We start from the raw sequence: 19331 nt of genomic DNA, 5'->3' as shown, positions 1-19331 counted from the left end.
TGGGGCATATAAAGTTTGCAAGTCCAATGGGCCTCTCTTTCCAGTGATGGCCGACTAGGCCATCTTTTGATACATATGCAGCTAGAGTCAAGAGCTCCAGGGTACTGGTTAGTTCATAATGTTGTTCCACAGGTAGAGATCTTATTGAGTGTCCGTTTAACCTACTTTACCTGTGTTTGGAAAACCTACATTAGCCTGTAGTTGGGCAAAAGCATGAGGTGGAAGTCCTATTTTATACTAAAGTGTTGACCATTTCATGTGGTGGATGGAAATGTACTGAAATGAAGTGTGGTTGCTTGGCTACACATGCATAATCCTCACAAGGTCACACATTTGGAAACCTAACTGCTAAAAACATCCAGCATTTAGCGAATGCTTTCTTTAAATGCTGACATTTATCCAAACAAAATCTGTTGGCACTTACTGTATACGCATGAGTTGAACCAGCAGTGCTGTATGGCTGATAGTGGGATTACAGCTGAGCAAGGAGAGAAGGCATTCCAGGCTGAGAACACCATATCGCAAGGCTTGGCAATGAGTCACTGAAGGAAGTGTCATCAGGCTGGGGGAGTGGGGGGCTGGAGCTGGGGGCTGGGTACAGCCAATCTTGGGCCAGGCCTCCTAGAACCTCCCTGAAGGATGCATCCCAGAGCCTCCATCACCCACCCCGTATCCCCCGTCCCTGTCTCCCTTGCAGGATGAAGCTGTAGAACGCTGCAGCCGCCCTGAGCCACCCCGAGAGCACTTTGGACAGAGGATACTGGTGAAGTGCCTGTCACTCAAGTGAGTCCGAGGGCAGCCATGTGGGTTCTCCTGCCAGGACACCCCGGGCTTTTCCTTCCCCTCTCAGAAGACACACACTGCCTCCATCTGCATCAGCATGTGCTGAGCCCCCCACCCAGCCAGCCCCCTCACTAACAGTCTGGTCCCCAAAGCTGTGCTCCCCCCACCCCAGCCTCTCTGAGTCCCAAGACCTCCTCTAAGTCTGTGAGCCACTCCCTGGTCCTGTGTCCTGTGAGCATTTGTTGAATGACTACGTGAGCCCACAGCTTTCCCAACTTCTGAGATTGGGGCTGAGGGCCAGAATGGAGTTCTGTTTCTGCTCTGATCCAGACAGAAACAGGGTCCAGGAGGGGCAGGACCAGGCTCTGAGTGCACTTCCTGTTCAGCTCCATTCCCACGCTCTTCTGGCTGCTCCAAGGGCTGTTACTGATGAGCCTTGGACTGGCCGGGTAGGAGCCAGGCTCCGCCCCTCCATCCACTTGTGCCTCAGCAGGAGGTCGGGGGTGGGGGTGGGGTGGGGGTGGGGTGGGGGTGGGCAGGCCAGACTCTGGTTTTTACAGGTGTCATGCTGTCAGTCAGGACACCTGTGCTGTTCTGTGCCTCAGTTTTCCTACATACACTCACCTGATAGGGGAGGGGGAAGATATTAGTATAGCTCGAGGGCTGCCTAAAACTGTGGGGGCAGGGGTGTAGTTCAGAATGCTACCATTTTCAGTGGTAGAATGAATGCAAGCTGGAAGCCCTGGGTCCATGCACAGCACTGCAGAGATGGTGTGTGATCCAGCACTTGAGAGACAGAGGCAGGAGAATTGGGAATTGAGGTCATTGTTGGGTACAAAGGGAGTTAGAAGCCAGCCTGGGCTAAATCAGACCCTGTCCCAAAAGGAAAAGAAAGAACAAGCAAGCAAGCAGGCAGGCAGGCAGGCACAGAGTGTGTGGATGACAGCTCTCAAAGAGCTGGCCCCCATTTACCTGCAGGTTTGAGATTGAAATTGAACCCATCTTCGGCACCTTGGCCCTGTATGATGTGCGGGAGAAGAAGAAGGTAGGTGCCCCCCCTCCTCCCTCTCCTTTCTTCTCCCTCCCTCCTCACTCCTCCCTCCTCCCCTTCCTCCTTGCTCCCTCCTTCCCTACCTCTTTTCAGTCATCTGCCCTGCCTCCCCCTCCTCCCTCTCTCTCCTCCTTCCCCCTCCTCCCTCTCCCCCTCCTCCCTCTCCCTCCTCCCTCCCCCTCCTCCCCTTCATCTTTCCCTCTCATTCCTTGGTGGGGTGGCTGTGGAGCAGTGTCTCTCAGCTGCCTCTCATATCCCCAGATTTCAGAAAACTTCTACTTTGACCTAAACTCGGACTCCGTTAAGGGGCTGCTCCGGGCCCATGGCACCCACCCAGCCATCTCCACCTTGGCACGCTCCGCCATCTTCTCCGTGACCTACCCATCTCCTGACATCTTCCTGGTTGTCAAGGTGCCTACTGGGGCCCTACAAGGGGGTGCAGTGGGATAGCATTCAAGGCTGAGGCAGGGGGATTGTGAGTCTCAGGTAGCTTGGGCTGCTTATAGAAAGTTTGTCTTGAAAGCAAACCGGAACAGTTGGGTCTCCCTCATGGATGGGGCAGGAAAGATGAGCTAGTGCATTCTGGGATTTCTTCAGTCATGATTAGGTTTCAACAATGGGGCAACTTGAGTACTTTCAGGCCAGCTGCTGTACAGAGCAGCTAAATCAGACTGTGTCCCAAAAGGAAAGGGTGGGTCCTTGAGGTCTGGCTCCTCGAGGTGAAGATTGCAATGGTCATCATGTTATAGATGGGGAAACGGAGGCACAGAACACATAAGAACCTTGCCTGGGGTCCCACAACTCCTGAGATGGTCAGGACTGGAGTTCCAGCTCTGGGGTTCAGGGTCCTCAGCCTGTGCCATGGCTGGCCACACCTCAGCCCAGCTGCCCAGGGGAGCTACAGCAAACTTCTGCTGCTCGCACCAACACCAAGCATGAAGGGAGGGCAGGGCAGGAGCTCAGGGCAGGAGCCTGGAGCCAAGCCTGCAGCAGAGCCTGGGTAGTGTTGCTGTTGGCTTGCTCTGTGCCGTGTGCCAGCTGCCTTCTTACGTAGCCCGGGACCACCCGCCCAGGAAGACACCACCCACAGTGGTGCTCCCACATCAGTCAAGAAAATGCCTCACAGACCAGATTACTGGCCCAGTCTGAGGAGAAGTATTTTCTCCATTGAAATTCCCTCTTTCTAGATAATTCTGGCTGGTGTCAGACGGACAAAAAGCCAAGCAGAGCAAAGTCAGAGTCCCATGAGACTCAATTTCAAAACAACAGTGGACCCCAGCGTGGTTCAGCAGTAGAGGGCCTTCCTAGAATCCTCCAGTAAGGGCCTGGGGGTGTCTCCTGGTAAAGTGCTTAGCCAGCATTTGGGAGGCCTGGTTTCCATCCCCAGTCCAGGCAGTGGTGGCTCACACTTGGGAGGCAGATTCAAGCAGAAATTAGTGAGTTTGAGGCCTCCTTGGTCTTACAAAGCAAGTCTGAGGCCAGCCAGGACTACCCAGTGTGGGCATGTCTCAAAACAAGAAGCAGGTGGAAGGGGTGCGGGAGGGGTGGGGTGGGGCAATCGAGGAACGAAGGGTGAGATGACTTAGTGGTTGAAAATCATCCTGTGTTCAGGTCCCAGCACCCATACTGGGAGGATCCAGTGCCCTCTTCTGGCCACCATGGGCACTGCGCTTACAATATGCATAATTAAAAACAAAAATAAAATCTGTTAAAAAAAGAGAGAGAGAGGAAAAAAAAAGCTGGGTGTAGTGGCATACACCTCCAGTGCCAACACTGAGAAGGCCGAGGCAGGCGAATCTCTGAGTCTGAGGCCAGCCTGGTCTATGCAGAGAGTTCCAGGACAGCCAGGGCTGCATAGCGAGAGCAGGAGTCCTGGGTCCATGCTTAGTCTCGGATGAAGCACGTGTGGGCCGAGGAGGGTCCAGAAGACTGAGAGGGGGCTAAAGGAGTCCCTCTCTGGGCCCTTCTGCCCTGCAGCTGGAAAAGGTGCTGCAGCAGGGGGACATCAGTGAGTGCTGCGAACCCTACATGGTGATGAAGGAGGCAGACACAGCGAAGGTACGTGTGGGTGAGCCTGACAGGGTGGGGGCTCAGGTCCTGGAGGTGCTGCTCAAGGGAAGGCCACTGAGCTGGGGGGCGGGCACATCTCCCCACAGAACAAAGAGAAGCTGGAGAAGCTGCGCCTGGCTGCCGAGCAATTCTGCACCAGGCTGGGCCGCTACCGCATGCCCTTCGCCTGGACGGCTGTGCACCTGGCCAATATCGTGAGCAGGCCCCTGGACCGGGATTCCGACTCTGAGGGCGGTGAGGACTCGCGCCATATGCTGGCTCACCCCGGCATTCACCCATCGTGCCCGCCCCCCAGCCCCCAGACATCAGTACTCTGATCTCTAATTCCTGTCCTGTTCTGCTACCATGCTGATGTCTCCTAGAACGCAGACCCACCTGGGCCGAACGCCGCCGTCGGGGGCCCCAGGATCGAGGCTATAGTGGGGATGATGCCTGCAGCTTCTCTAGCTTCCGCCCGGCCACATTAACTGTCACCAACTTTTTTAAACAGGTGACCTTGGTATAGGCCAAGGGGTTTGGGAGGAAAACAGAGATTTCTTTTCCCCCTGGGCTCCCATCTATCCTGGGAACTTTGAGCCCCCTTACCTTGGGGAACCTTTATCTGGCAGGAGGCAGAACGGCTCAGCGATGAAGACCTTTTCAAGTTTCTGGCCGACATGCGGCGACCATCCTCCCTGCTGAGGCGATTGCGCCCTGTGACTGGTGGGTGGCACATCCTATAAAGAAAGCAGAGCTGTTACTCACACAGCCATTCAGCAACCATGCTGAGGAAAATGGGTACTGAAGACCCAACCCCGGGGCATGGATGAGCAGTGGAAGGACCAGGGCAGCTAGTGGGCTTTCGTTCCTGCTGGGTGCAGCCCCCAGAGGCCATCAGGAGGCAGGCAGAGCGCCAGCAGAAGTGCCGCAGTTGGGAAGCTGAGGCAGGTGGAAACCGAGTCCTTTCTCCCCAGCTCAGCTCAAGATTGACATCTCCCCCGCCCCCGAGAACCTGCACTTCTGCCTGTCCCCGGAGTTACTTCATGTCAAGCCCTACCCTGACCCCAGGGGACGGCCCACCAAGGAGATCCTGGAGTTCCCTGCCCGCGAGGTCTACGCCCCCCATTCCTGTTACAGGTACAGCCTGTGGGTTGGACGGGGCTCCACTCTTCCTGTGTGTGCACAGGTGCACGTTTGTGCTTGTGCGTTCTTGGGCGGGGGGTGCTAAGGGTACGTGAGTGCGTGTCTAAGTGTGGAAGCCAGAGAGCCGCCTTGTGCACTGCCCCTCAGCTGTTGTCCACCTGGCCTTAACCTTTTTATCATAGTTCTTCATTTTATTTGGGGGAGGGGTCCAACACACAGTCAGAGGATAACTTGCGATCACTTCCTTTTCTACCATGTGGGCTTTGAGAATGGAACTCAGGTTTGCCAAGCTTGTGGTAACCTTTGCCCTCTGAATTACCTCAGGATCCCTACCTTTTTCCTTTTCTTTTTTTTTTTTTTTTTTTTTTTGGTTTTTCGAGACAGGGTTTCTCTGTATAGCCCTGGCTGTCCTGGAACTCACTCTGTAGACCAGGCTGGCCTCGAACTCAGAAACCCACCTGCCTCTGCCTCCTGAGTGCTGGGATTAAAGGCGTGCGCCACCACTGCCCGGCTCCTACCTTTTTTCTTTAATATTTACTGTTACTATTATTATTTGTTGAGACAGGGTCTCACCACATAGCCTTGGCTGTCCTAGAACTTACTCTGTAGACCAGGCTGGTCTCAGACTCATTACCTATGCCTCCCAAGACCTGGGATTAAAGGTGTGCACTGCCATGCCTGGCTTTTATTATTTTTAATTATCTGTGTGTGGGTACATGTGCCTGTGTGTGGACCTGCACCTGTGTGTGGGAACACACATGTGCTTGTGTTTGGTCACATGTGCCTGTGTGTGGGTACACTCACTTGTGTGTTAGTACGTGCACCTGTGTGTGAGTACAGACACCTGTGTAGGGTACATGCACCTGTGTGTGAGTGCACACACCTGTGTGTGAGTACAGACATCTGTGTAGGGTACATGCACCTGTGTGAGGTGTTGAGTAGACCAGAGGCTTTGGATCCTCAGGAGTTGGAGTTGCAGGTGGTTGTGAGCCACCTGATAGGAGAGATGGAAATCAGATATGGATCCCTACAAGAGCACTGTGTGCATCTAACTAGAGCCGCCTTCTTTCCAACTCCCAGCGTTTTTTATTCTCAGAGTCTGTCACAGCCTGGAATGTGCCCAGGCTGGCTAAGGACCCGCCTGGTCCTCCTGTCTGTACCTTTGCAGTGTTGAGATGCTACGTCCGTGGCTGTGGTTCTGTAGTTGAAACCCAGGACTGTGCGTGCTGGGCAAGTGAGGTCCACTAAGCCCCCGTCCAGGATGCCCCATGCTTGCAGAAACAGATGTGGACACTGTTCATAGATTGCCTCTGTTCTGTTTTATTGTGGGGTGTGTGGGCATAAGGGGGCTCGTGTCTTTTTCCAGCCCTCCTCCACAGGGCTCGTCTTCTGCCTTCCATCCCGCCTGCTTGCTTCTGTCTCCGCTCTGCCAGGAAGCGGGGTGCACTGGCCAGGTCCAGCTGATGGGCCGCCGGCTCTGTCAGCCCTGCTCATGGGCCTGGTGGAGCGCTTCAGTGTTCCTTGTAGCACAACTGATCCTCGGTGGCATCCAGGTAGTCTCAGGCTGGGAGGGCTGCCGTGTGGAGTCTAGGGAGGCAGGTAGAGCCCCGTCAAGGCCAGTGCTGTGGGGAGGTGCCCTTCAGTGGACCTAGGCAACTTCCACTGCTACCCCAGAGTAATCCCACCAGGCTCACCTCTGCTGGATCTGTCGCAGCCACTGTTGCTGCTCTGCCATCTCCCGCTGCTGTCGCTGCACGTGGCCAGTGAGAGCCCATAAGAGGTGGCTCTGCTTATCGGCTCGAGCCTGTGGGGTAGTATATATACCTTAGCTGGGAGGTCTGGGTCACCTCCCATCTCCTGACCACTGCAAGTTTCTCTGTTACAATCCATAGGGCCCAGCAAATGTCCAAGACCCTCTGGCCTCAGTTTCCCTGTTTGTAAAGTGTAGCTAAGATGGGACTTGCTCTGTATAGTTTGTAGATGCACATCAAACAATATTGATTGGGTTCTTGATACATAGCACCAGGACTGTGTGGGTCCTGGGAATCCATCTCAGGTCATGGGCTTGGCAGCCTTTACCTGCTGAACTAACTACCTTGTCAGTCCCTTACTCATTCATTCATTTATGTATTTTGAGACAGGGCCTCATGTACCCCAAGCTTGACCCGGTTGTCTACCTAGCCAGAAATCACCTTGGACTATACACACACACACCCACACACACACACACCTTTATTCCCAGTGCTAGGATTGTTCTTTCTCTTGTTCTCTTTGAGACAAGGTATCACCATGTAGTCAGCTGGCCTAACTTTGTAGCCAAGGCTGCCTTTAACCTTCTATTTCTCCTGCCCCTGCCTCTGGAGTTCTAGAACCACACGGGAGCACAGCTGTGCCTGCTTCTTGCCCTTTAGCAAAGGTCACTTCCAGAAGGTCACTGAGGCTGGAACCCCATATACAGCTGGAGGGTCCTCTAGCCCAGGATTCAGTGGTGGCTTCTTTCTGAGGAGCAGGCTGTACCCCTCTCAGACCTGGGAGTTCCTTACCTTTAAGGTCTCAAATTCTTGGTGGGCTTGACCGAGCCAGGCGCCTCTCAGCTGCACTTGTAGTCTCCGTACAGTGTCCCGCAGAGCCTGCTGGGCCCGGGCCACTTCCCCCAGTGATCGGGCTGTGGCTTCAGCTCGAAGGTGTAAAGCGTCCTCTTCCACCTGCTCAAGAGATGGTGTGGCATCAGGGTATGTTTCCTCTGTTCTGGGCTTACCATTTCCTCAGACTCTTACCTGCCACCAACACCCCAGCTCCAGTGCTCACCTGAATCTCTGACAGGCTGGTGCGAAGCTCCTGTGTGGCATCCTGGCCCTGCCTGACCTCTGTCCCCAGGAATTCTAGTGCTCGGTCATAGAGGCCCAGGCTGTGCCCAGCTTCTGTCAGGCGAGCCTCTGTGGCTCTGTACACACCATTGAGGGCCTGGCCTAGCTGCAGGGCCCCGTGAAAGAGCAGGGTTAGCTCTTCATATTGAGCTGGCTCTGGACCACCCAGAGGGGCCACCGGAGCAGGTCGCACTGCTGATGCTAAGGCCCACAGGAGACAGAGAGCAAGCACAGCCATGGCTGACAGTTTTGTGGGTGTGGTTCCCGGGCCGCTGTGGCCGCCTTTTATTTCCACAGGCTGCCATTGACCCCCCTGGTCAATGGTTAACTGGCCATGGTTGCACAAGGGCCTGGCGGAGGCTCAGCCATTGCATCAGACTGATGGCTAAGCAGGCCATGCTGATATCACGCTGCTAGAACTCAGGGCCAGCTGTGTGTGGGGGTTGGAGGTAGTGGGTGAGCTCAGACCTGAGAGCTGGAGCTCTCAGCGCCAGTGTCTGTATGAGCATAGCATTGCCTTGAGCCTCAGTTTCCCATCTAAGTGCAGATGTGGCCTCCATGAACCATGGCTCCCTTCACATCCAACACAGCAGGCCCAGTATTGCTGGGCCACCCAAAGGGCCATCCAGGGGCTGCAGCCTTGTCTCCTTCCTGCAGACAACTAATGCAGGGGTCACTGGGTGTGGCCGATAGCTGTGGAGGAGGGGCGAAAAAGTGACATGACAGCCTCCTTCTGAGATCATGGAGCCTGACTCCCTGCATGGTCTATGATCCCTGCTAACTTCGATTTAACTTCTTAGAACACACAGGGCAAGTACTGCACCCCATTTTCCCTACCTAGGGGTCCCACAAGTAATACTAAGCATTTGTTGAACATCCACTTTGCGCACTCAAAAGAACAGCCATTGCTTCCCTTGCAAATAGAACGTTACACTCTGAGGCTGCGGTAGGAGGAACATGAGTTCAAGGCCAGCCTGGGCTACAGAACTAGATCCTCTCTTATTGCAAGAAAACAAGAGCTGAGGTGAAGCTCAGAGGTAGAAGGCTTTCGGGGCACTCAGCATTCCATCGCTAGCACCACAGAAAATGGCCGTGGAGTTCGTCATTCGCGGTGAGCTTGACACCCAGAGTCACAGGAGTTCTGTGTGGAGACTCGCTGTTACTGGTTGTTGCTACTGTGCTTCAGAGGCTGAGCTAGGAGGCCAGATGCCTCCATCACACAGCTTGAGGGGGCCTACAGGGTTGGGGCTTGTGCACGGACAGCTGGGGAGAAGAGAGGCAAGACCAGGACTCCGGCCCCAGGTTCTGGTTCTCTCTGTATCTGAAAGGCAGACCCTATATATAACTCCAGTGGGCCAATAAGGTGGTAGTGTGGGCTGCGGGAGGCCAGTCTGCCACCTGGCTACTAGTGAGACCACCTTTGGTAAAGGTTTATTTTATGGTTTTAATTATTTATTTATTGTTTGGGGGGCAGGGTTGAACAGAGATGTCCAAAGAGGCCAGAGGCCTCAGGTCCCCCTGGAGCTGACTGAAGGGGGTGCTGTGAACTGAACTTGGATCCTCTCAAAGAGCAGTGCGTACCCTTAACTGCTGAGCCACTTTTCCAGACCTCAGGCCCTCGGGGGCTGGAGCCAGGACTCAGTTGGTAGAGTACTTGCCTAGTGTGCACAAAGCCCTGGGCTCCACCCCCAGTACCCGATATGCCTGTCACCCCAGCACTCTGGAGGTGGAGACAGGAAATCAAGACCTTAAAGTCCTTCTAGGCTAAATAGCAAACTCAGATCTGCCCTGAGCAAGATGAGACCCTGTCTCGGATATTAGTTATTTTGGTTTTGCTGAGAGAAGATTTCCCTATATAGCTTTGGCTGGCCTAGAACTTGCTATGTAGAACAGGATGACCTTGAATTAGAAAAACAAAACAAAACAAAAAACCTCTGACTCTTAGCACCCATCTGTGCCTGGCCTTGTACCTCCCTGAATCTAGATGTGTGCATACAGAGGTCCCACCTACCCATGACTGTTTGTGTCACCTGGGGTCACAGCCCACCCTGTTTTCCATGCATGTGCTTCATGTCCGTCTCTCCCATGACTGTGTCCCCAGCCCTCTAAAGGGTCCTCCATCCCTCCACCCCTCCTTTTCCAGGAACCTGCTCTTTGTGTACCCACACAGCCTCAATTTCAGCAGTCGCCAGGGCTCTGTGCGCAACCTGGCTGTGCGGATCCAGTACATGGCCGGCGAAGACCAGAGCCAGGCCTTGCCGGTCAGTACAGTGACCTTGCCCTGGAGGAACGGGGATGGAGCAGGGATAGGTTTTCCCCAGTGGGTCCCTCATGTCCCCACTCCCACAGGTCATCTTTGGGAAATCTAGCTGCAGCGAATTCACCCGAGAGGCCTTCACACCAGTGGTCTATCATAACAAGTATGCAGGGCTGGGGGCCGGAAACATGGGCTGAGGGGGTCGGGTGGCCGAGTGTAGGGAGGGTATACATGGAGCAGGAAGAGCAGAGGCTTAAGTTTCAGTATGCAGATGAGGTAAGTAGAGGCAGGGAGTCACTTGCTAGCTGGCCCCGGCCCCTGGCCTTGTCTTACCAGGTCTCCTGAATTCTACGAGGAATTCAAGCTACGACTTCCTGCCTGCGTGACCGAGAACCATCACCTCTTTTTTACCTTCTACCATGTCAGCTGCCAGCCCCGGCCAGGAACAGCCTTGGAGACGCCTGTGGGCTTCACTGTGAGCCACGGTTACCCAGAGCTTCCTCTCTGCCCCCCCTCCCCCCGCCACCCAGGTCTGCAGCCACTCCTGACCCTCATTCATTCCTTGCTTCCCAGTGGATCCCTCTGTTACAACATGGCCGCCTGAGGACTGGTCCCTTCTGCCTGCCCGTGTCCGTGGACCAGCCTCCACCCAGCTACTCAGTCCTGACCCCAGATGTACGTGCTTGTACCCACAACCGATGCCTTCACTGCCCGCTGGGCCTCAGCAGCCCCCCTGCCTGCCTCCCCTCAATGCCACCCCAGCAAGGATGCCTGTGGCAGGCCACTGCATCCCATGCATCTCTCCATACTCTGTCATCCCTCTCCTCTTACACTGCCTCCCGACGTGGTCCCCAGACTCTTTGTTCCTTCCCTTTGTGATTTTATTTTATTTTATTTTATTTTTGTTGTTGTTGCTATTTTGGTGTGGGCCTCATGTGTGGGAATCATAGGATGGATTTGTGGAGTCAGTCCTCTCTGCCTGCCATGCGAGTCCCAGCTTAGACTCAGCCGTAAGCTTTTATACACTGGAACATCTTGACAAGGTCACTCATAGCCCAGGCAGGCCTGGAATTCAGTGTAGTCAAGGCTGACCCTGATCCCCTGGTCCTTGCCTGTCCCCCGAGTGTTGGCATGTCAGGTGTGCACCACCATGCCTGGCTCTCCTACTGCCATTTTGTCCCCTGTACTCACCCCCATTACAAGGCTGCCATCATCCCTCTCCCCTTCTACCAGCTGATGAGCAAGCCTGCGGTTCCATGAATGCTATTCCTATGCCACTGCCTTTTCCAGTTAGTGTTTGCTCTGTGAACATACCCCATCTCCTGCGGGTCTCCATCCCACCCCTAGGGTTCTCCCTTCATCCCCTGGGAATGGACTCAGGGGCAGGGTACCCTGCTGCTCCCTCAGGGCTCCCAGGCTCCTCTCCTGGCCATGGTGTCGCAATGGCTAGTGCCACGGCCTGGCCTGGTGGCCTGATGCATGGGGGAGGGTCAGCCTGTGCCCACCCCACCTCTTCCTCCCACCCCACAGGTAGCGCTGCCTGGCATGCGCTGGGTGGACGGCCACAAAGGCGTGTTCAGTGTGGAGCTCACCGCCGTGTCGTCCGTGCACCCTCAGGTACAGGATGGGATGGGATCCCAGGCTCCCTGGCCCACTCCCCTCCCGCTCACCCTGGGATTGAGCAAGGCTTACTTGCAGCTGGCGGGGAAAGGCCTGGCCTCCAGCCACTGGACCTGACTTAGTCCATCTGACCCAGACTGCCGACTAGGGGAGGGGACACTCCATTCTGCCCTCTCTCTGCTCAGGACCCCCACTTGGATAAGTTCTTCACGTTGGTACATGTTCTAGAGGAAGGGATCTTTCCGTTCCGGCTCAAGGAGACAGTGCTGAGCGAAGGCACTATGGAGCAGGAGTTGCGAGCCAGCCTGGCAGCCTTGCGCCTTGCCAGCCCAGAGCCCCTAGTAGCCTTTTCCCACCTCGTGCTAGACAAGCTTGTCCGCTTGGTTGTGCGGCCACCCATCATTTGTGGCCAGATGGGTGAGTCACTTCAGTCTCTTTCCCCAACCCGGAGTTTCTTCCCATGGTTCATTGTTTCTCGGGCCTCAGTTTCCCCACATGACGGTGACCCCAGTACAGGTCCTTTAAGATCCTAGATGGACATGTGAGCCCTTACGTTCCCGTCCCTCCTCTGGAAAATGAATGGGGACCTGAGAGGCCTTGGGCTGTGGAAATTGACCTTTGTTCTGTCCGACAGTGAACCTGGGTCGAGGGGCCTTTGAAGCTATGGCTCATGTAGCCAGCCTTGTGCACCGGAACCTGGAGGCCGTCCAAGATTCCCGTGGCCACTGCCCACTGCTGGCCTCCTATGTCCACTACGCCTTTCGCCTCCCTGGTGGCGACCTCAGCCTGCCAGGAGGTGAGTGCTGATGGAGAACGCTGGGCCGCAGGAAATGTGAGAAAAGCACAGAGGAATAGAGAATGGTGTATGTGAAAGTTCGCCTCACGGTGATGGCGGCATTCGCCTCATGGTGATATCCATGTTCACCTGGTAACGACTGGTGACAGCAGCATTTGGTGATGGCAGTGTTCCTCTCAAGGTGACGGTTTTTGCCTCGTGGTGACATCCGTGTTCAACTCATGAGGACAGAGGGCTACATATGACAGTGCTCTTAGAAAGCTCTCCTACACAGTGAACAGTCACTAGATTGTGGCTGCCTCAGTGGCATTGCCTGAGGCACTGGGTTTAAATCCCAGCACCAGGGCCACAAAGAGAACAGAGCGAAAGAGGGGGGGAGGGACTCGGGCAGGGGTGAAGCTCCTGGTAGCTAACATGTTTAGCCGGCCCAGGACCTTGGTTTCATCCCCAGCATGGAAGAGAAGACAGTTAGCTGTCCCCGTTTGTACATAATAGATGACAGCTGTGAACACAGACCCCAGGCCCTGCTCCAGTGTCTTCTGTCTGCCCCAAGTCGCGGGGAGCAGGAGCCATGTCCCACTCCATTTTACAGTGAGGACCTGGAAACTCGGGAGGAGAGTAATTCCCCCCAGGGCTGCCCTTTGGTGTTGAGCTAACAGGTTCCCTCTCTCTGCAGAAGCCCCTCCTGCAACTGTGCAGGCTGCCACATTGGCCCGAGGCTCCGGTCGCCCCGCCAGCCTGTACCTGGCACGGTCTAAGAGTATCAGCAGCAGCAACCCTGACCTGGCCGTGGTCCCTGGCTCTGTGGATGATGAGGTGTCCCGCATCCTAGCCAGCAAGGTAGGGCAAGCCCCAGCCCCCCAGGCCTGGATGCAGGCTCAGTGCTGATGGAGGAAGGACCACCCGGAAGTCACTGCTCAGAAGAAGGTCGTGACCCAACTGCGGGCCAGCCTGAGGCTCTCATAGCTGCAGGGCTGGTCAGGTGTTGTGCACTGTTGACTGGAGAATGGCGGGATGGGGCAACAGAGTATAATGTGCATGGTTCAGCAGGTGTGCACGTACACATGGGGCCTGTGCACGCTAATATGGAGGTATGTGTACATGTCCCTTGCACAGATATACACAGATGCATATACACGTTTAGTTTATGTGTACATCTACATTGATGAATGCACACACTGCACATGCACATATACCCCATGCACATATACACATGTATGCACAGAGAAGTGCATACGACAGGCCTCATGTGCACATACATATATGAATACATACGTACATGCTCTCCACGCATAGATCTACATAGGCTTAAACGCATGTGCAGCCCAGGCAGTTATATACAACATAAGCACACCGCACTTGCACAGGTATGTGCAGGGCACAAATATGCTTTGGGGCAGTGTCCACACTTGGTCTCCCGTACCTCCTTTCCTGTGCTTGGCCCAGGACGTCATCCCTTCTCTCTGTATCTTCAGGGTGTCGATCGCTCACACTCCTGGGTGAATTCTGCTTATGCTCCGGGAGGCAGCAAGGCTGTGCTGCGGCGGGTGCCCCCATACTGTGGGGCTGATCCCAGACAGGTGCTCTCACTACCCGCCTCGACGTGTGTGTCACCGCCTTTGCATGAGTTCTTCCCACCTTCTTGGCTGCAGTGAACTAATCCCTGTGGGCTGCCTGAGGGACAGCAAGGGACCCCACATGACTATCTGAGGCTGTGGAGGTCTGTGTCAGAGGTGTCTGGGGCCAGCCTTGGGCTGCCACACAGGCTCCTACACGGTTGGAGGTTGGGCTGAGTGGCAGAGTTCTTCTACTGCAGGCATGAGGTTCTGGGTTCTATACCCAGCACCATCAAGAAGTAAAATTAAGCCGGGCATGGTGGCGCACGCCTTTAATCCCAGCACTCAGGAGGCAGAGGCAGGTGAATTTCTGAGTTCGAGGCCAGCCTGGTCTACAAAGTGAGTTCCAGGACAGCCAGGACTATACAGAGAAACCCTGTNAAAAAAAAAAAAAAAAAAAAAAAAAAAAAAAAGAAGAAGTAAAATTAAGAGCCTGGCGTGGTAGCGCAGAGGCAGGCAAATTTCTGAGTTCGACGCCAGCCTGGTCTACAAAGTGAGTTCCAGGACAGCCAGGGCTATACAGAGAAACCCTTTCTCAAAAACAAAACAACAACAACAACAAAAAAAGAAGTAAAATTAAGATTAAGAAGCAAAGCCAGGTGTGGTGGGACACACCTTTAATCCCAGCACTTGGGAGGCAGAAGCAGGCAGAGTCCTGAATTTAAGGCAAGCCTGGTCTACCTGGTGAGTTGGAGGTCATCCAGGGCTTCACAGTGAGACCCTGTCTTAAACAAAAAACAGTAAGAAGAAAAACCATAGACCCTTGCCTGACAGAGACAGAAGACACTGGGCTGGTATATAATTGGATATAAATCATATACAAATCTACCTACCTATAACTCACTGCCCTGCATGGCTGTTCTCCACTCTAACCCATCTCTGTTTTAGAGGACTTCTAACCATTCCCTTGGCGCACAGAACCCTTAGAAGGGTGATATAGCCCTGGACCCCTGAAGCTCCCCACCTGTTTACATACATGGAGTTCCCCAACTTTGCCCCTTTCCAGGGCTCTGGTATGGGGAGGGGCTTTGGCTGCTGTAGGCCTGGGCCCCAGGTGACTGGCTGCCCCTGAATCTCTCCGTTTCTAAGATGATGTTAGGTAGTACACTCAATTCTCAGCTGCCTGCCTGTAATCTCAACACTTGGGACATGAGGCAGGAGTTCAAGGTCATCCTGGGCTACTTCGTATCTTGTCTCGGCAAAACAAAGCAAAGAAAAAGACTCTCAGTAAAGTGCTCAGCAGCAGGGTCTGAAGCCTGGGCACAGGGCAGCGTCGCAGTGAGGCCTCCTTAGGAAGAAGAATTCCCGAGCTGCAGTGCACATTCCTGATCAAGTGAGCAGACTGGAGCTGGAGCTTGCCAAGTAGAACGCTGGCCTGCACGCACACAGGCCTGGGTTCCACCCCTAGTCCCACATAAAGCAAGCATGGTCGTGTGCGCCTGTAAACTTAGCCTTTGGAGGTGGAGGGAGAGGATCGGCAGTTCAAAGTCATCCTTGGCTATAAAAGAAAAATGATAGGCATGAAGTTCAGTGGCAAGCCACATGCTTAGCCTTTGTGGTTTAGTCCACACTGGGCTGGCGATGGAACCCAGGACTCTGAGGAAGCTAGGCAGATGCTCTACCAGCTCAGACCTGGGTCCAGCTAATCCCAGCATTTAAGTTTTTATGTTAGATTTATTTTGTGTATGGGTGTTTCACCTGCGTGTGTATCTATGCTGCACTTGCCTGGTGCCCTCTAAAGTCAGAAGAGAGCATTAGATCCCTTGGAACTGGAGGTACAGACAGTTTAAGTCACCATGTAGATGGTGGGAATTGAACCCAGGTCCTCTGCAGGAGCACCCAGTGCCCTTCACCACAGACAGAGCCGTGGCTCCAACTCCTAGCTTATCTTAATCAGGGTTGCCCTCCATTTCCTGAAGGGTCAGTTAGGACTTGGAGAGCCAGGAGGAGGTGATAAGGTAGAAGCAAGGTGGTGTCCCTGGTAGGAAGTGGTCTTTAAAGTGTGTGCCCAGGCTCTGACATGCTGAGTAGCCAGTGTAAGCTGGGCCCGGGAGTCTGCAGGGCACTTGAGTGCCCCTGGCTAAGCCAGCTCCACCATTGAGTCTCTTCTGCCCAGGAAGCCAGGCAAGGGGCATGAAGCTTGGGCTACCCCTGTATCCATTTCACAGATGGGAATAGTAAGGCCCTGTGAGGTCTGAGTAAGGCTGGAGCAGGAGGCCAGGTCTGTTGTCCAGGGTGCTTAGCACATACCATCTTCGCTGTCTTCCCTTCCTTCCGTGTGTGTCTGCTGTCTGTACGTGCCTCCTCCATGTTCGCACACTCTACCTGTGGTTCAGCCCTCCATTTAACTCGAGCTCATCTGTGCTCCACTCGCCATGCCTTCCCTGTCTGCAGTGGTGCCCTGACTTTTGGCCACAGCCAACCCCACCCCTGCTCCGCTGTACCTTCTGCACTCACGCCATGACATCACCATCTTCACTGTTAGTCTCGACTCTGTCTCTCCCACCTGCACCTCCTCATCTCCCCTCGGAGACGCCCCAGGGAACCCAGGGCCTTGCACACAGGAAGGCAAGTGCTGTCCGCTAGACCCTTATTTTCATTGTTTGTTTTGCTTGGTTGTTGTGCTTTGAGACAAAGTCTTGCTATGTCGCCCATGGTGGCCTGGAAACCACACTCTTCCTGCCTCCGAGGTGACAGGCGGACCCCACCATGTCCAGGTCCCTCCTTTTTCAACAACAGCTTCTGTAGCTCATCTGCACCACCCTATGTCCCCCTCAGCAACCGCTGTCCATCCACACATCCCTTCACAGAGACCCGAGTCTCTTACCATCTGCCCTCATTGCCGGCAGGGCCATAGAATAATAACTTTAACTCATGGCTCTGGAGGGTAAGGGACAGCCCCAGGCCTTTCTTGCTGTATTATGATGGATGGCCATGGTGACAGGCAGTTAGCTAACTCAGGCCCCTCTTCTCCCCCTCCCTCTTCCTCTGCCTCCCTCTCTTCCTTCCTTTCCTCCCTTCTTTCTCTTTGCTTTATTGTGACACAAGATCTCCCTTGATGTGGAGTGTCCTTGGAGGATTACAGGTGTGTCCCACCTTGCTTGCCTTTCTCTTCCTCTTCTTCTAAGGCCATTAATGGTACCACAGAGGTCCCACCCTCATACCTCACCTAATGCTAGTCTCCTACAAAGGCCCCACCACCAAATGCCATCAACATGGCCAGCCTGGGCTACATGAGACTCTGTCTCAAAAAAAAAAAAAAAAAAAAAAAAAAAAAAAAAAAAACAAAAAATCTCTAATCCATGAACGAGATGTATTCAAAGCATAACAGCTTCCTCCTATGTTCATACTGGTCCAGACCCATCGCTCTGTCCCGTGCCTACGTGGACTGATCCTCCATCCATCCATGTTCCTCCTCCGTGCCCATCTGCATCACTAACTCTCTCCTCCATTCCATGCTCTCCCATCCCATCCTGCCTAGGCCATCGACCGCAACTCTAGCCGGGCCTCCTCTTACCTCGAGGCCTCATCCTCGGCCCTGCCAGCCCCTCAGCCGAGACACACTGTGCAGAAGGTAGAGGGGACAGCAGGGTGGCTGATCTGATGTCTGCCCCACTGCCCCAGAGGAAAGGGGTCCAGCGCTTTCTCCCCACATCCAGAGCCCAGCAGGGACTGGATCAACCCTCATCCCACCCTGCATGGCCTCCTCCTGCTCTGACCCCCAGCCAGGCTTTGGGCTGCATCCCCCCTGACCCCCAGTGATGCCTTCCTGAGGGGTGTGTGGGCGGGGTGACTCGTGGCTCCCGGTGACCCTGGTCTTACCCACAGCTGCTGCACGAGGAGCTGGCTCTGCAGTGGGTGGTGAGCGGCAGTGCGGTGCGTGAGCTAGTCCTACAGCATGCCTGGTTCTTCTTCCAGCTTATGGTGAGGACTTCCCCATCCCGGGAGACCCTTGAGGAAAGGTGCCTCGAAACTGCATTGGGAACCCTAAGAAATGGCCTTGAGGCTCTTCTGTGCGAGAGGAGAGAAGGAGGGTACCGTGACAGTGAACCCCCCTCTCTAGAGAGGACTCCTCACCCCAGAGATGGGCCTCCCTCCTCCAAGAGACACCAGGCACTGAGAGGTCAGGCTGCAGAGCCCCACATTCCTTCAGGTGTGCCTGCATGGCCTCGTCCCCAGTGCCTGTTGGCCCTGTCCCCACCAGCCCATTCCCCATAGTCCTCCAAGACAGAGCCCAGAATTTCTCAAAACTGAGCCCCCAGGGCTGGGGAGAAGGTTCAACCCAGTTGCTACACACACATGAAGACCATAGTGAGGTCTCCAGCACACAGGTAAAAGGGAAAGGGCTGGACCTGATGCAGCCTGTAATCCCAGCCCTTGTGAGGTGTCGAGCACAGGGTGCTCACTGCCCAGCCAGCCTCAGTGAGACTTGTCTCAAGACAAGGAGTGGGCCTTGGCCACTTCACATACCCACAAAGCTCTGGGTCATAAGACTCCCCCATGGCCCCACCTGCTCACGCCCCTCCCACTGCTGCTCCCCACGGAGCCCCGCCCACAGCCCTCAGGCTGCACCCGTTGGGTCAGGACCCCTTAAGCCCACCGTTCTTGATGCTAAAGTTATGCCCTTTCTGTCAAATCCAGATAACCCTTCAGCTACAACTGCTTAGCTCAGGGCCGCCCATGCCCCCCTTCCTTGCCTGTCCCCCACCCTTCACACCCAGTTTCCCTCAAGCCCCATCAGTGTGTCCTAAGCTCCTCCCACACTCTCAAGCACCGCCCATATGACAGCCCTGCCCACTTGCCTCACTCCCAGGTAAAAAGCATGGAGCTCCACCTGCTCCTGGGCCAGCGACTGGACACTCCCCGCAAGCTGCGCTTCCCTGGGCGCTTCCTGGACGACATCGCCGCCCTGGTGGCTTCCGTGGGCCTGGAAGTCATCACTCGAGTCCATAAGGTGAGGAGGGACTCGGAGCCAAGGATGCAGTGTGGTCAGGGATGCAGTGTGCCGCGTGGGTCTGTTCATCCCTGGTCTCTTTCTTGAGCACCTATGGTTTACATGGCCATGGCTGGATGTAGAGACACAGCCATAAATAAAACAGGTCAAGTTCTTGCCTTCCCAAGGCAGTTTTAGAGGGAGAACTGAAAGGTG

General features: G+C 54.8%; 2 protein-coding genes across 3 annotated transcripts in view; one reads left to right on the top strand and one right to left on the bottom strand.

Annotated features, from left to right (window-relative positions):
- Dock6 (dedicator of cytokinesis 6) overlaps window positions 1-19331 on the top strand; it is a 52961-nt gene that overhangs the window by 9080 nt on the left and 24550 nt on the right. The window contains exons 7-26 of the mRNA XM_029481497.1: window positions 698-783; window positions 1762-1828; window positions 2096-2245; window positions 3812-3892; window positions 3991-4138; window positions 4267-4394; window positions 4513-4606; window positions 4858-5020; window positions 10037-10154; window positions 10243-10313; window positions 10487-10625; window positions 10724-10825; window positions 11681-11767; window positions 11956-12187; window positions 12405-12566; window positions 13243-13406; window positions 14042-14146; window positions 17664-17756; window positions 18011-18106; window positions 18996-19136. Coding sequence (XP_029337357.1) covers window positions 698-783; window positions 1762-1828; window positions 2096-2245; window positions 3812-3892; window positions 3991-4138; window positions 4267-4394; window positions 4513-4606; window positions 4858-5020; window positions 10037-10154; window positions 10243-10313; window positions 10487-10625; window positions 10724-10825; window positions 11681-11767; window positions 11956-12187; window positions 12405-12566; window positions 13243-13406; window positions 14042-14146; window positions 17664-17756; window positions 18011-18106; window positions 18996-19136 — 2427 coding nt within the window. The remainder of the gene's footprint in view (window positions 1-697; window positions 784-1761; window positions 1829-2095; window positions 2246-3811; window positions 3893-3990; window positions 4139-4266; window positions 4395-4512; window positions 4607-4857; window positions 5021-10036; window positions 10155-10242; window positions 10314-10486; window positions 10626-10723; window positions 10826-11680; window positions 11768-11955; window positions 12188-12404; window positions 12567-13242; window positions 13407-14041; window positions 14147-17663; window positions 17757-18010; window positions 18107-18995; window positions 19137-19331) is intronic.
- Window positions 6327-8418, bottom strand: Angptl8 (angiopoietin like 8). 2 transcript variants are annotated; one of them, XM_021171295.2, is made up of 4 exons: window positions 7835-8418; window positions 7570-7731; window positions 6721-6830; window positions 6327-6613 (listed from the first exon to the last, which is right to left on the bottom strand). In XM_021171295.2, exons 1-4 carry the CDS (start codon window positions 8129-8131, stop codon window positions 6586-6588), a joined length of 597 nt encoding a protein of 198 aa, XP_021026954.1. In that variant the 5' UTR covers window positions 8132-8418; the 3' UTR covers window positions 6327-6585. The 2 variants fall into 2 exon arrangements, with proteins under 2 accessions (XP_021026954.1, XP_021026953.1); XM_021171294.2 differs by having other exon boundaries at window positions 6327-6648; window positions 7835-8164.

This window comes from Mus caroli, chromosome 9 (assembly GCF_900094665.2).
Source record: "Mus caroli chromosome 9, CAROLI_EIJ_v1.1, whole genome shotgun sequence".
Classification (NCBI taxonomy): domain Eukaryota; kingdom Metazoa; phylum Chordata; class Mammalia; order Rodentia; family Muridae; genus Mus; species Mus caroli.
The sequence above is the reverse complement of the archived record's forward strand: the minus strand, read 5'-3'. Positions and strand labels throughout refer to the sequence as shown.

Excerpts from the sequence above, each read along its gene's own strand:
- Angptl8 (XM_021171294.2), bottom strand. The coding sequence starts at position 8,131 with ATGGCTGTGCTTGCTCTCTGTCTCCTGTGGGCCTTAGCATCAGCAGTG. Across the intron at positions 6,831-7,569 it reads AAGAATTTGAGACCTTAAAG|GCTCGAGCCGATAAGCAGAG; the intron begins GTAAGGAACTCC and ends ACTACCCCACAG. Across the intron at positions 6,649-6,720 it reads CTGCGACAGATCCAGCAGAG|CACTGGCCTTGACGGGGCTC; the intron begins GTGAGCCTGGTG and ends ACCTCCCCACAG.